The 12,887-nt window shown below is 32.6% G+C and overlaps 1 protein-coding gene across 1 annotated transcript; it reads left to right on the plus strand.

The window, feature by feature from the left end:
• Window positions 1-676: 676 nt before the first annotated feature.
• LOC127730527 (mytilin-2) lies at window positions 677-11,877 on the plus strand. The gene is made up of 4 exons (XM_052238961.1): window positions 677-694; window positions 7,109-7,137; window positions 8,997-9,134; window positions 10,922-11,877. Exons 3-4 carry the CDS (start codon window positions 9,026-9,028, stop codon window positions 11,836-11,838), a joined length of 1,026 nt encoding a protein of 341 aa, XP_052094921.1. The 5' UTR covers window positions 677-694; window positions 7,109-7,137; window positions 8,997-9,025; the 3' UTR covers window positions 11,839-11,877.
• Window positions 11,878-12,887: the final 1,010 nt, after the last annotated feature.

A 12,887-nucleotide genomic window follows, 5' to 3' on the forward strand; every position in this document is an offset into this window, starting at 1 on the left:
GCTGATTGTAGGATAAAATTCGATAAAGATTCAGACTTGTGCTAATTAGATCTAGACCACTCAGCCTCACTGGCTTCATCTATATCATATGAATAAATATTGATAGTCGTACTCATGGGGCGTAAATAACTTGCATACATCCATAAAACAAAGTTATGCATTTGGATGATATACAAAAGCAGTTTGAAACTTTTTTAAATTTCAAAAATGTATATAAAGACGGGCATGATAGGTCATAAGCTCCCAACTGTATTATTATATAAAGACCTTGAAAACCTTTTATGGGATAAGCATTTGTTTACCTGTTTTCTATTGAAAGTCAGTTCGTGTGTCAAAAGGAGCAGTACAGTAAGCGCTAGGCATATATTTAATTATACATGTAGTAACTACTACTTGCATTGTACTGAATATTCTTACCACAATTACCTATGGGTTTTACATCTAATAAAATTAATTGAATCGTCTTTTTTCAGGACCCTCATGAAGTTTTGTAATAAACAGTTTTTTTGGAATTAAAATTATGACCAGTTTGATAAGGTATAACGATAGATTGAACGCTCTGTCTAAGTGTAAAGTATTAAATTTCTTTGCATTGAGCTCAGTCCATTGTTATGCATAGCTGCATAGATATTCTGTATAAATTAAAATTATAAAAACAGAAAACTGATACATGTATCTACATATGGACTGAGAGGTAAGATGGTTGAAACATTTTGCATTTTCTCCTTAGTTATTGTTAGTAGCTGTCAGCACAAGGTATTTGTAGCATAAAACAGCAGCTGTAAAATTTAAAGTGATATTAAAGCATTTATCATTATTATTATTATTATTATTATTGATGATTTGGGAGGCGGCTTTCCTAATATAGAACTTGCGCCTTAAAGCATTTAGATATAGTCACATGTCGAAATCCGGATATGTTGAACAAAAACCTTTGCACCTTTTGTTTGCGGTATACCATCTTTTCCGCAAGTTTAGTGTTTTCTGTTTAGTATTAAATTTATAATTAAGATCCATTTATTACATCGCGGTGATCCGTTTATTTGGCAATCGCCAATGGAAGTCAGCAGGGTTTAACACCATTTGTTGTTCGACCTGTTAGTCAAATGCGTTTTGTTATAAACTTTTTTCACTTTTTTGGTCTTTTGGATATTGTTGTTTGTGCTGTATTTAGACCCCTCTAACAAGAAATTTGTTTTGCATGCACACGTACAAAAATTGCGGTTTTTATCCAACGCAATCATAAGTTTGAACGTTGTTTTCAATTTAGACTTGATTATATTTTTTCGTTTGGGCTTGTATTATATTTGCCTACGGGTTTATATGATCCGTTCATCCTATTTTGACTCCTCAATATTCAAGAGTCTATCCTAAATTGAGGTAAATTGTATGGCTTTCCAAACACCGTTTCGATTCCTAACATCACTGAAGAGACATTAATTGTCGAAATCCGGATATGGTGTACAAAAACCTTTGCACCTATTGTTTGCGGTATACCATCTTTTCCGCAAGTTTATTGTTTTCTGATTACTATTAAATTTATAATTAAGATCCATTTATTACATCGGTGATCCGTTTATTTGGCAATCGCCAATGGCAGTCAGCAGGGTTTAAGAACATGTAATGTTCGACCTGTTAGTCAAATGCGTTATGTTAAAATATACTTTTTCACTTTTTTGGTCTTTTGGAAAATGTTGTTTGTGCTGTATTTAGACCCCTCTAACAAGAAATTTGTTTTGCATGCACACGTACAAAAATTGCGGTTTTTATCCAACGCAATCATAAGTTTGAACGTTGTTTTCAATTTAGACTTCTAAGAGCTTGAAGTCATGTCATCCAAGGTCATTCTTACTTAAAATAGGCTTAGAAACAGGTAGAAAGCGAGGCTTTGTCGAGCATTTCTATCCTGTTTTGAGCCGAGTACAAATAAAATTTATGTTTCGAGATAATGTATGGTTATTCTTTATATATTGCAACTCCTATAACTGTTTCAAATGAAATATTCAGGGTAAAACCATCATTTTTTTTAATTTTGAGCGAACGACGTAAAAATTCCGCGAACCTGTACTTTCAATGACGTCATAAATAAAACTCTTCGGAAACGCATTGTCAACGTCATAAACAAGGCGATATACGATCAGTGACTGTATATCACAAATGATTAAATGGTCAATGCAATGTGACTGCGCAAATAGCACAGCTGCAGTGAAATGACAGGAAGATCTCTTTAGGTTTTGAGGTCACCTCATAAAAGGACTAGGTCAAAGCTTCTAATTAAAGAGGATAGGAATGCCCTTTCCCGTCAGTCGTCAAACGGTCATTTTTGGCTACCGTTAGCGTCAAATTGGTTAAAATTTTACCGTGATTCGTCAAAATATCCTTATCGTGATTCGTCAGAGGTCTCAAATAATTATCGTTACTGTTATTTTTGAGAAAAAATTAACGTGATTCGTCAAAATCAGTCGGTTTTTTTATCGTCTAAAAGAAAGTGTAGATTCTACATTTTATCGTCATGCGCCAAAAATTACCGTTAACGTCATTTGGCAAGAACTTTTACCGTTATTCGTCATAAAGGTACCCCCATGACGACCCTCATTAAATAGACAGAAATATTTGCAGAAAAGAGGTTTCCTGAATAAAAAACAACCTTAATTCTTTTTCAACCTTACTTGGACATATGTTCACATATAAGAAGAGGAAGATCCCTATTGTATTTTAAGTCACTAGGTAAATTGTAACGTCATAGTTACTGAAATATATTTGTGTAGCATTTAATTACTGCCTAAAACAATAACCAAAAATTCATATCTTAAAGTAAACAGAACAACTATGCCATCATGACAGTTTCAGCGTTTGTCCTTTATATAAGAGGCCTGGGGTATGTGAGCTTGCCAACTAAAGGTTCTGGAATTTATCTTCCAGGGAGCCAAATAATAGTTAGCATATTACAAGAAAAAACGACTATCACCAATACGTGTTTTTTTAATTCACACATTTTAACAATCTGCATGTACTGCCTTCTGAAGAGTCCCCAAAAAAGAATGAAACTCAAAAGGCCTAGAAAAATTCCAACATTATCTTACATTGCTCAAATGTTGTTTTCTTCAACTTATGTCATTGTTTGTTAGATCTAAATTCGAGTTAATCATGTCAATGGTTATTACAGCACTAATCTATTTGTATACCACCATTTAAAAACACGTTTTAAAAACTGCATGCTCCTGATTTCATCGTCATGTTTGTTCAAACATTTCATTATATATATGATATATCTTTCTCCAGGTAACAACTATGGAAGCAAGAATTCTGAAATACTTCTTTCATTTCATATTCAGTAAAATTCTATAAATCATGTTAAATAATTCTAAAAGTCTACACAATCAATCATAAGTAACTTCTATAAAATTAATAATCATGAAGAAAAAAGACCATTTTATTAGAATAAAGTTTATTATTGAAAAAAGAACTTTCAATCATTGGGAGTCTAGGCAGAAAACATTTCAAAAGAAAGAATAAAAATTACATAAACAAAACATACGTTCTGCATCTATTAGCTCACCTAGACAAAAGGGTTGTGTGAGATACTGTCTAAACTTTGCACATTTTAATCAACTGCAAAATCTTTCTTGCCAACTGGAACCAAACAGGAATCTTCATACTTGAGGGTACATGTACTCTCCATTACAAAATAAAAATTAGAAGATGTGGTATGATTGCCAATGAGACAACTCTTCTCCATCAGAGACCAAATGATGTAGAAGTACGATTTGTGAATCTGAATTTAAAAATGACTGCAAGGACTGAAATGTATATTGATTGCCTGAAATTGCAAAGATATTTTGATTATCATATTGATCTAAATTATTGAAGGAATGATCCATTGATAGTCTAATACTAGTTTTGAGTTTTTTGCTGCCAATGGCCAAATTCAAGATAACACATAGATTCATCTCAGAAAATCTTACACATTTATATGAAATCGTGCACTTATGATACTTAGTTATCCTATATCAATTTGCAGTTTATGTTGTCTAACTGATTAATAAACGACCACCAGGGTGAAATACACTTAAAACATATGAGTTATACATATATATACAGCTTCTGAGAAACCATCTCATACATCAAAACCAAATTATGCACACATGCACCCAGGATATTCCTTTAACTATTAGGTTTTTTTTATTATTTAGAAATAATAACGACCACAACTGTGTAAAGTAGTTTTTAATAGAATCATGTTTAAAATCAATACAAATAGTTTTCATTCTCCAAAACAGTCCTGAACATTATAATCAAATATTGAATGAACGAAAATATGCTTATTTTGAACTTTTGCTACGAATCTGAAATACAAGTTGGATCTCACTTAAGCCTATTGGACACAGTTTAACGCAGAACCCTATGAGAAAGACTTAAAAATGTTCAATAAAATCTGACAGGGTCACCTGTACATAAACTAATGGAGAAAAGTTAGTCAAACGATGGACGCATATACATTTAATACTTCCAAGTTCAAACATAGTTACTAATACTACTCAAAAAATACTATCCACACTTATCTGTCTCTACACTTGTAGAATAACTAAAATAACATATTATTATCAAAGCTCTATAAGCAATCAGTTTACTTTGTGTTTACTGTGTATGCTTTTTTTCCGTTATAATACACTTCTGTACAGCCACTTTTTAAATGATAATTAACATCTAAATTACCTGCACGAATTCTAAACATATAAACACTTATTCCATTCACAATCGAATATATGGTGATTCCTCAGAATGTCACTGATTAAATTATGAATCTCAATACGATAACATTTATATATGTATTTTAATACTTCCAGGGCTTGCAATAAATCCAACTATCATATTTAATATGACAATAATACTTGGCAACTTTCCATGTTTGCTTGTGGATTCTTAACTTTCTTTTGAATGCTGACTTTATTAGTAGTTGCGCGGTAACTAAGTAATGAATAAGAATGTTAATTTTAAACATTCGCAGATAACATATACTGTACATGTATTGACATGTTTACTGATAGATAATTCGGTCATGAATTAATAGCGAAACTGCAATTAAGTTCATATAACTACCAGAAAAGGCTCCAAGAAGACTGTATCGCTCACCTGGATTTTTGGATATTCTGTATTGAATTCAGTATACATTAAATCAAATTTGAGAGTCTGAATCATTTCGATGGGCACGAATCTGGCAGCATATGCAACTAATGCCCGTTTAGATGGCAAAAAAAAGAATGAGTAGTAAAAAATGAACAAATAAGTCAAACATGGATTAAATAGTAGTATAGTAGTAAATTCCTTATGGGAGTTATTACCCTTTCGTACATTACGTATATAATTGTTATATAGTAACAATAGTTGGAGTTTTTTCCTGAATTGACGCCATCTAATTAACATCCGACATGACCAACGAAAACTGTCGATGGACTTGTGACCAGACAGGTAAACAATTAAAAATAGACAGTTAAAACACGTGAAAAAGTATAATGTCGATTTTCTAAGTCCTGTTTGGTCTCATTTCGTATATAAAACATATAAATTAAACATAAATTGTTTACTGAAAACGTGTTTAAGACTAATTTTTGCGGGTTGAATCAATCAACGAAATTAGTGTTCCTGCTGGTACCTTCCCTTTGCAGCTGATATAGATAAGATGTGGTATGAGTGCCAATGAGACAACTATCCATCCAAGTCACAATGTGTAAAACGTAAACAATTATAGGTCAAAGTGCGGCCTTCAACAGGCCACTAGTTTTTTTTTTAATAAATTTTTATCAAGAAGAGAAGGGAGCGATCTATATTTTTTAAATTGTGTGATTTAGAAATGGTATAATTCATGTACATTTTTAAACTGGTTTACTAAAAAGAAAAAACTAATGCATATATAGTTGGGGAAGAGGGTGTGCGCCTGTAAAACTAGTTTAACCTCACCACATGATAAGCCTATCAGTTAGGCTATCTGGACGATGTGTTGTCCATTGTTGTTTGTATGTTTTTTCAAAGAAGTTGGGTGTTGGTGGTTGATGGGGTCTGTTTTAATGAGTGATATTTTTTTCGGTGATTCCTTTTATCTATTGTAATGTTCAAAATAATAGCAACAACAAAAAAAACGGAAAAAAATGGAACTAATCGTCGTAAAAGGACAATACTTATATAAGGAGCTGACTGATGATTTCTAAAAAATCAAATGTGTTTGCTAATCTTGTCTTGCTGATAATTTTTGCTGTTAAACTTTCATTTTATCGTTAATAGTTTTTTTTTTAAGGCAAAATCGTCCTTTAAGATCGATACCACTTACAAGAGGTCATCTGACAGTTTTAGGTCAAAACGGACAGTAGGTAGATGTTAACATTCTTAAAATGTTTGCCTTGTCTGATTTTCTCTCGATAAATGGTTTTCAAGATATTAGACGATTAATTGCATTTCTACCCTGTGTTCTTATTTTAGCAATGACGACCACGTTGCCATGTATGGCGGTAGCATCGGACATATGGTGAAAACAAAATTCTTTAAGGATGATTGCGTATAATTTTTGTTCAATTCGGACAAGTAGTTTCAGTAGATGATTTTAGAATATCAAGTTAACGAATGGGCGAACGTCAAGTGATGACAAAAGTTCGCACTGACCCTTTTATGCCAGGTGAGCTGAAAATTTGATCTGTGCATGTCCTCTGACGAAAATAAATATGTATCTGACAGTCACCTGCGCCTTAATTTGAAAATGAAATGTCGTTTTTCATGTTAACTGAATTAATTACCTAGTTCAGAATAATGAATGCATCTCATTCAATTAAACGAATGATTTTAATTACTTTGTTTTGCTTTTTTGTGGATGAAAATAATATTAAGCAGAGAAATCTGACTCATGACTAGCATAATTCATAAATAAATTTATAAAAAATGCTAATTATATATATAGAAACAAAATTAATTGTCAAATCTTCTGTTGTTGGCATTCGAAAATGTTATTGATCATATCATTTAAAACTATAGAGATGTGGTATGATTATCAATTAGCAAGAAATTATCCTGTTAAATATAAAGGCCAAACAAATGTAACCCCAGACTGATGTTTTTGTAGAAGACGGATACACGAACGTTTCCTGTATTGTAAGTATTATTTATCTACTCTATTATTGATATTACGGAACAAATAGTTTACATAATTTAACGTGACTTTCTCGGTCTTATATATTATTAACAAAGATTGTTTTGTCTCATTTTCTTTTTTTTTAAATGTACGGATTATATCCCTTTCTACATTGTCATATGTTGATTAGACATAATCTTTCAATCAGTTTAATTGAGGTCTGGAGCTGGCATGCCAATAACTGCTAGTAGTCCTTATTTGATTATCTTAATCATAGTCATTTTGTTTAGTTTCTTCTGTTAAATATTCTAACATCGGACTCGGACTTCTTTTAAACTGAGTTTTACTGAGCATATTGCTATGTGTTTGTTTATTCCACATTGGCTAGAGGTATAGGGGATGGTTGAAATCTCACAAAACAAGTTTAACCCAGTCGCATTTTTGAGCCTGTCCCAAGTCAGGAACATCCATCATTTGTTAGTCTTGTGTGTGGTTTTTTTTATTAAGTTCATTAATATGTTTCGGAGTTTAGTGTGGCGTCCATTTCGCTGAACTAGTAACATTATTGTTTAGGGGGCCAACTGAAGACCGCCTCAGGGTGCAGGATTTTCTCGCTGCGTTAAGACCCATTGGTGGCCTTAGGCTGTTTTTCTACTCTTTGGTTAAGTTGTTGTCTCTTATACACATTTCCCGTTTCCATTCTCAGTTCTATTTCATTTGTCCATCTATGAGTGAGTAACATAAGGGAGCTACCATTTGATTTTTATGGGGGGGGGGGGAGCTAGGATGAAATTTGAAAAAAAGGCAGGACAGGAGTTTTGAGTAAAAAAAAAGGCATGATGAGCAACTTTGCAAAAAAAAAGGCAGGATGACAATTTATGTAATAAAAAGTCAGGATAAACTGATAAAAAGAAGGCAGGACCGAAATGAGTGAAAAATAAAAAGGCAGGACAGAGATTATAACTAAAAAAAAATGCAGGACAAAAATTTTTCATCCTAGACCCCCCCCCCCCCATAAAAATCAAATGGTAGCTTCCTAAGTTGTCAACGCAAAATGTAGGAAATTTGTAGTAGAATTGAATGAAATGAAACGACGAATTTTTTTAAAAGGTGGTGTCCTTTCAAGACAAGAGGAAAAATTGTTCCAAAATAAAAGTTTTATTTACATGTATTTTTCGAAATTTTATTTCACAGCCATCCTATTTCGTAAGTTGTCAGGTCGTAGTTATTGAAATAGCAAATGTAAGAAAGGTTACCATAGTGAACACAGTGGCGGATCCAGAACTTTTCATAAGGGGGGGGGGGGGGGAACCAAATATTTCCCACAAGGGAGGGGGGGCTCACAAATTGAATAAATATGTATAGTTTATGAGTCAGCAGCCTAGTTTACACATTAATTGCCTCTAGACAAAATGTTAAATCCTTACAGTTTTCAAACCAAACACGGTAATTTTTTCTTTAAATTTCAAGTTTTTTGGAACTCAAGGATTCCATTCGTATCTCATAGTGAAATCAACAGGGTTTATATTGGTTACGGAAGTAGTTCCTGCAACATGGTATATTGAATTGAAAACTAAGGGAACAAATTCTAACAAACCAATCACAATTTGTAAATATGCAAATCATATTAGAATTATATAGATATAAATACATATGTATTTATAAATCGTTCGGGAAACACTTTCAAATTTCCTTAGTTGAAAAAGAAAATAGTTAAGTTAATGGGCAAACTTAAGATAAACATGAAATTATTATTGTTAATACTAATTCTACTACTACTACTACTATCAATACTACTACTACTACTTCTTATACTACTACTAATACGAACATAAGATAATAAATATGAATCTGATTTGTTCATTGTTTTGTTCTTCAGATCATGGTAAAGTCAAACATCTGAACACCATGTTTAAACAGAGTTACCAATTATGCCTCGTGTTTCTATTATTCGTCTGTTTCTATCAGTCTGTGAAAGGCAACTATGGTAAACGATCGAAATATCAAAAACACAAAGGTATGTTATCTTTGTAGAACCAACACAATGTTCTATACTCTTTTATCCGTGCACTACATAGGATATCAAATTAAGAAGGCAACAGTTGTACAGATCGGATATTCTCTCTATGACCTAAATGAAACACATATGGAAATATAGACATCCTTTTGTAGGAGGCTACCAATTCAGTTTGTAGATTTCATTATTACAGAGGTAGTAAAAACTCATCAAAGATACCAGGCTTATAATTTGGTAAGTAAGTCTATGAAAAGCTTTTGGCCAATACAGACTTATATCATATTTGTATTTCGTTCATTGTTTTGTACATTATTCAGGCCGTTAGTTTTCTCGTTTGAATTGTTTTACATTGCGTCGTGTGAGTCTGATAAATTATATGTCCAATGTTGATATCCAGGTGCAATGGTCTATCTCCCTATATATCTACAATTCGAGATTTCTACATTCTACCAGTTTTTGTCAGAACTATACTGTTCTATCTCCTCGCTCTCATTGAATTATAATAGCTTATTCATCTAGTTGGACACCGGAAGTTTAGAGAAAAATAGATTTATAGTGTTGAATCTCCATTTTTTTTCTTCAAGTATTTATGCTGTAAAATATTTGTTATTAAGGTGGTACATAACACTACAGGGAGGTAACTCTGTAAAAATCAGCTGAACGTTTTAATAACGTTCTATTGTAAAGGCAATATCAAGCTTCTTAATGATCAAAATTAGTGTTTGTCAAACTGCTATATATCCAATGAAATTTTTCCGATAAAGTGTGTGGTTCAAATTTTTTGAAATTTTATATTTTTGTCAAAGGGTCAAAGTAAATATTTTGTAAAAATTTTATGAAAATTAAACGAGTTAAATTAATTTAAGGCAAGGTGTTTGGTACCACCTTAAATTTATCTTAGTAGTACTATGCTTAAATTGTTTGCATGGTTTGAGCTCAAATTTGAGTAATTCTTATCAAAATAGGCATTCCCTAATTGGTGATATAACACTATTGAAAAATCCATGATCTATCTCCGATAGAAATATAGGGCTTAATTTATAAAACAACATTATTTGTAGTAAAGTGTTCTATCTCCGGAAAAGGAGGTGATTTATTTATTTATGGTGCTTGTCTATTCAAAGGACAATTGAACAAATAGTTACTCTTCATGTCCATAAATTCAATTCCTACATAACTTTCTATATCTCTGTCAAATATTTATGATATCGCGTTTTTAAACTTCATGTTCAATTTTCCAACACTTAGAAAAATGGGACTTACAACAGTATAACACTCACACGACGATTTGTCATTTTGGGGCCTTTTATAGCTGACTATGCGGTATCGGTTCTGCTCCGTTGAAAGCCGTAAGGTGACCTATAGTTATTAACTTCTATGCCATTCGGTCTCTGGTGGAGATTTTTATCATTTGACGACCATACCACATCTTCTTACTTTTATATTTGATCTTCACACTTCAAGCATTTCATTGTCATAGTAATGATAAATCATATTTTGAAAAAAAACATGTTTGAAGTTAAAACCTTCCACATGTCATATGCACCAGATTTGGGTTTAGTGAATTGACTGTTAGTCAGTACTTAGTTTTTAGGATCACCAATTTACGTGATGATAAAGCCAATCTAATACCTATAATATAAAAATGCATCCAAAAAGGAGGAAATTTAAGAGGACTACATGTTCATCTGTTGCCTTGAACCTTGAAGTTAAAACAAGGACAGGTTGAAATTGGAAAATATAGAATTAGTTACATACTAGTCTTCATTATTAATGTATTTTTTCAGGAACAATTCCATACTATAGCAATCGATATCATCATGCCAGGAGACAAACTGCTTTGTCTCGCACCGGTAAGAGTGATTCTTCGCCATTTCAGATAATTCTCCGAGCTATTAACAGAAGACCCGGTCCACAAATAAATGGCAGAGGTAAAAAATCGGTCACGAGAACTTTGGGTATGCTGCAAAGTGTATTGTCACAACGTCGTGGGTTATATAATCATCGATCTCAAAAGAGTCAAAACGTATTTGGTGTTCTTCAGAATCTTCTGAAAAATGTAAGAATGTTTAAAAGAAATATTGGCAGATTGTATGTGTCTGACATTGTTCGAAGAAGGATCCCAACCGTAAACGCTCAGGCAACGGCACGAGTAAATGTTCAGGCAACGGCAGGAGTAAATAGTCTGACAACAGCAGTGAACACGGATAGTCAAACTAGAACATTGAACACACTGAGAGCAACGGGTTGGTTTAAGGAAGTTTCTGAAAATCGATTGATCATGCAACAAGTACTAAGAGCCAGTCTAAATGGCGTTATTGCTGGATGGATTGAAACATTAGCAAGAAGAGATCTTATGGAAGAATTTATAGATTATCCACAGGCCTTTGCAATAATTACGAATACCGTTTTATCTTCAAGTCAAAAGCAACTCATTCTGGATTTAGGAGGAAACGATCAACTTCAAGAACTTTTGGAAAATGTTCCAGCATTTACTTTAATATTAAATTATGTTCAAACTCAGGACCGAGTACAAATGATCGTTACAATAAGTGAAACTGGAAACATGGATAAATTAATTTCTAATCTAGGAGTACTGAACCGGTTTCTAAGTAATGCTATTACTCCCGGTCAAACTGCTGCCATACGGAATCTAGCAGAGAATGGACAGCTAGAGCAATTCATTGACAACCAACGAGGGTGAACACATGTATCAAGTATAATAAAATCTATATAAAATGGGTTCTAAGTCTTCATGTTTTCATCATCCACCGAATAACGATTAGACATTGACTATAATGAATAATAAGAAAACTGTTGTTGCTGCGTTGACTATAAGTATAGTTAACATTTAATAGATACGTTGGTTTCACCAATTAGATAATTTAAACTATAATAAATTAATGGGAAGAACTATTTTGTATCTTCAACAGACTCAAGCTGGCAGCCACTTTTAGCAGCCAATCAAGATAGCAGCCACTTTTTTCCAGCAGCCAATTTTTATTATACGTCTAAAATCCAAAAAACTGTATAAGACTCAAACGTTCCAAAAATCTCAAAGTCTTAGTTAAATATAATAGCACCTCCTTTAACAGCGGTATTTGACATTTTCACGTCTTGATATTCTTATAAAATGACAATCCGTTTTGAATACAAATAATGCCTGCAGCCACTTTTTTCGGAGGATATTGTTTGTATAATACAAAAAAATTTACACTTTAAAATCGTTTTTCCTTTCCTTTTCTCGTTTTTTAATTTCTTAAGATTAGGAGGTACAGAAACAATGTAACAGAAACAGAAAATAAAAAAAAATCTATGTACAACTACCACTTTTAATATTTGATTTAAGTAAGTTGTGATGTTTTGTGTTATTATATTCCAAATACCGTTTCGATTCCTAATATCACTGAAGAGACATTAATTGTCGAAATCCGGATATGGTGTATACATTTTTGCACCTCATGTTTGCGGTATACCATCTTTTCCGCAAGTTTATCGTTTTCTGTTTAGTATTAAATTTATAATTAAGATCCATTTATTACATCGGTGATCCATATATTTGGCAATCGCCAATGACAGTCAGCAGGGTTTAAGAACATGTGTTGTTCGACATGTTAGTCAAATGCGTTTTGTAAAAATATACTTTTTCACTTTTTTGGTCTTTTGGAAAATGTTGTTTGTGCTGTATTTAGACCCCTCTAACAAGAAATTTGTTTTGCATGCACATGTATAAAAATTGCGTTTTTTTTCCAA

This window comes from Mytilus californianus, unplaced genomic scaffold, assembly GCF_021869535.1.
Source record: "Mytilus californianus isolate M0D057914Y unplaced genomic scaffold, xbMytCali1.0.p SCAF_2, whole genome shotgun sequence".
In the NCBI taxonomy this organism is placed as follows: Eukaryota; Metazoa; Mollusca; class Bivalvia; order Mytilida; family Mytilidae; genus Mytilus; species Mytilus californianus.

Excerpts from the sequence above, each read along its gene's own strand:
- LOC127730527 (XM_052238961.1), top strand. The coding sequence starts at position 9,026 with ATGTTTAAACAGAGTTACCAATTATGCCTCGTGTTTCTATTATTCGTC. Across the intron at positions 9,135-10,921 it reads GAAATATCAAAAACACAAAG|GAACAATTCCATACTATAGC; the intron begins GTATGTTATCTT and ends GTATTTTTTCAG.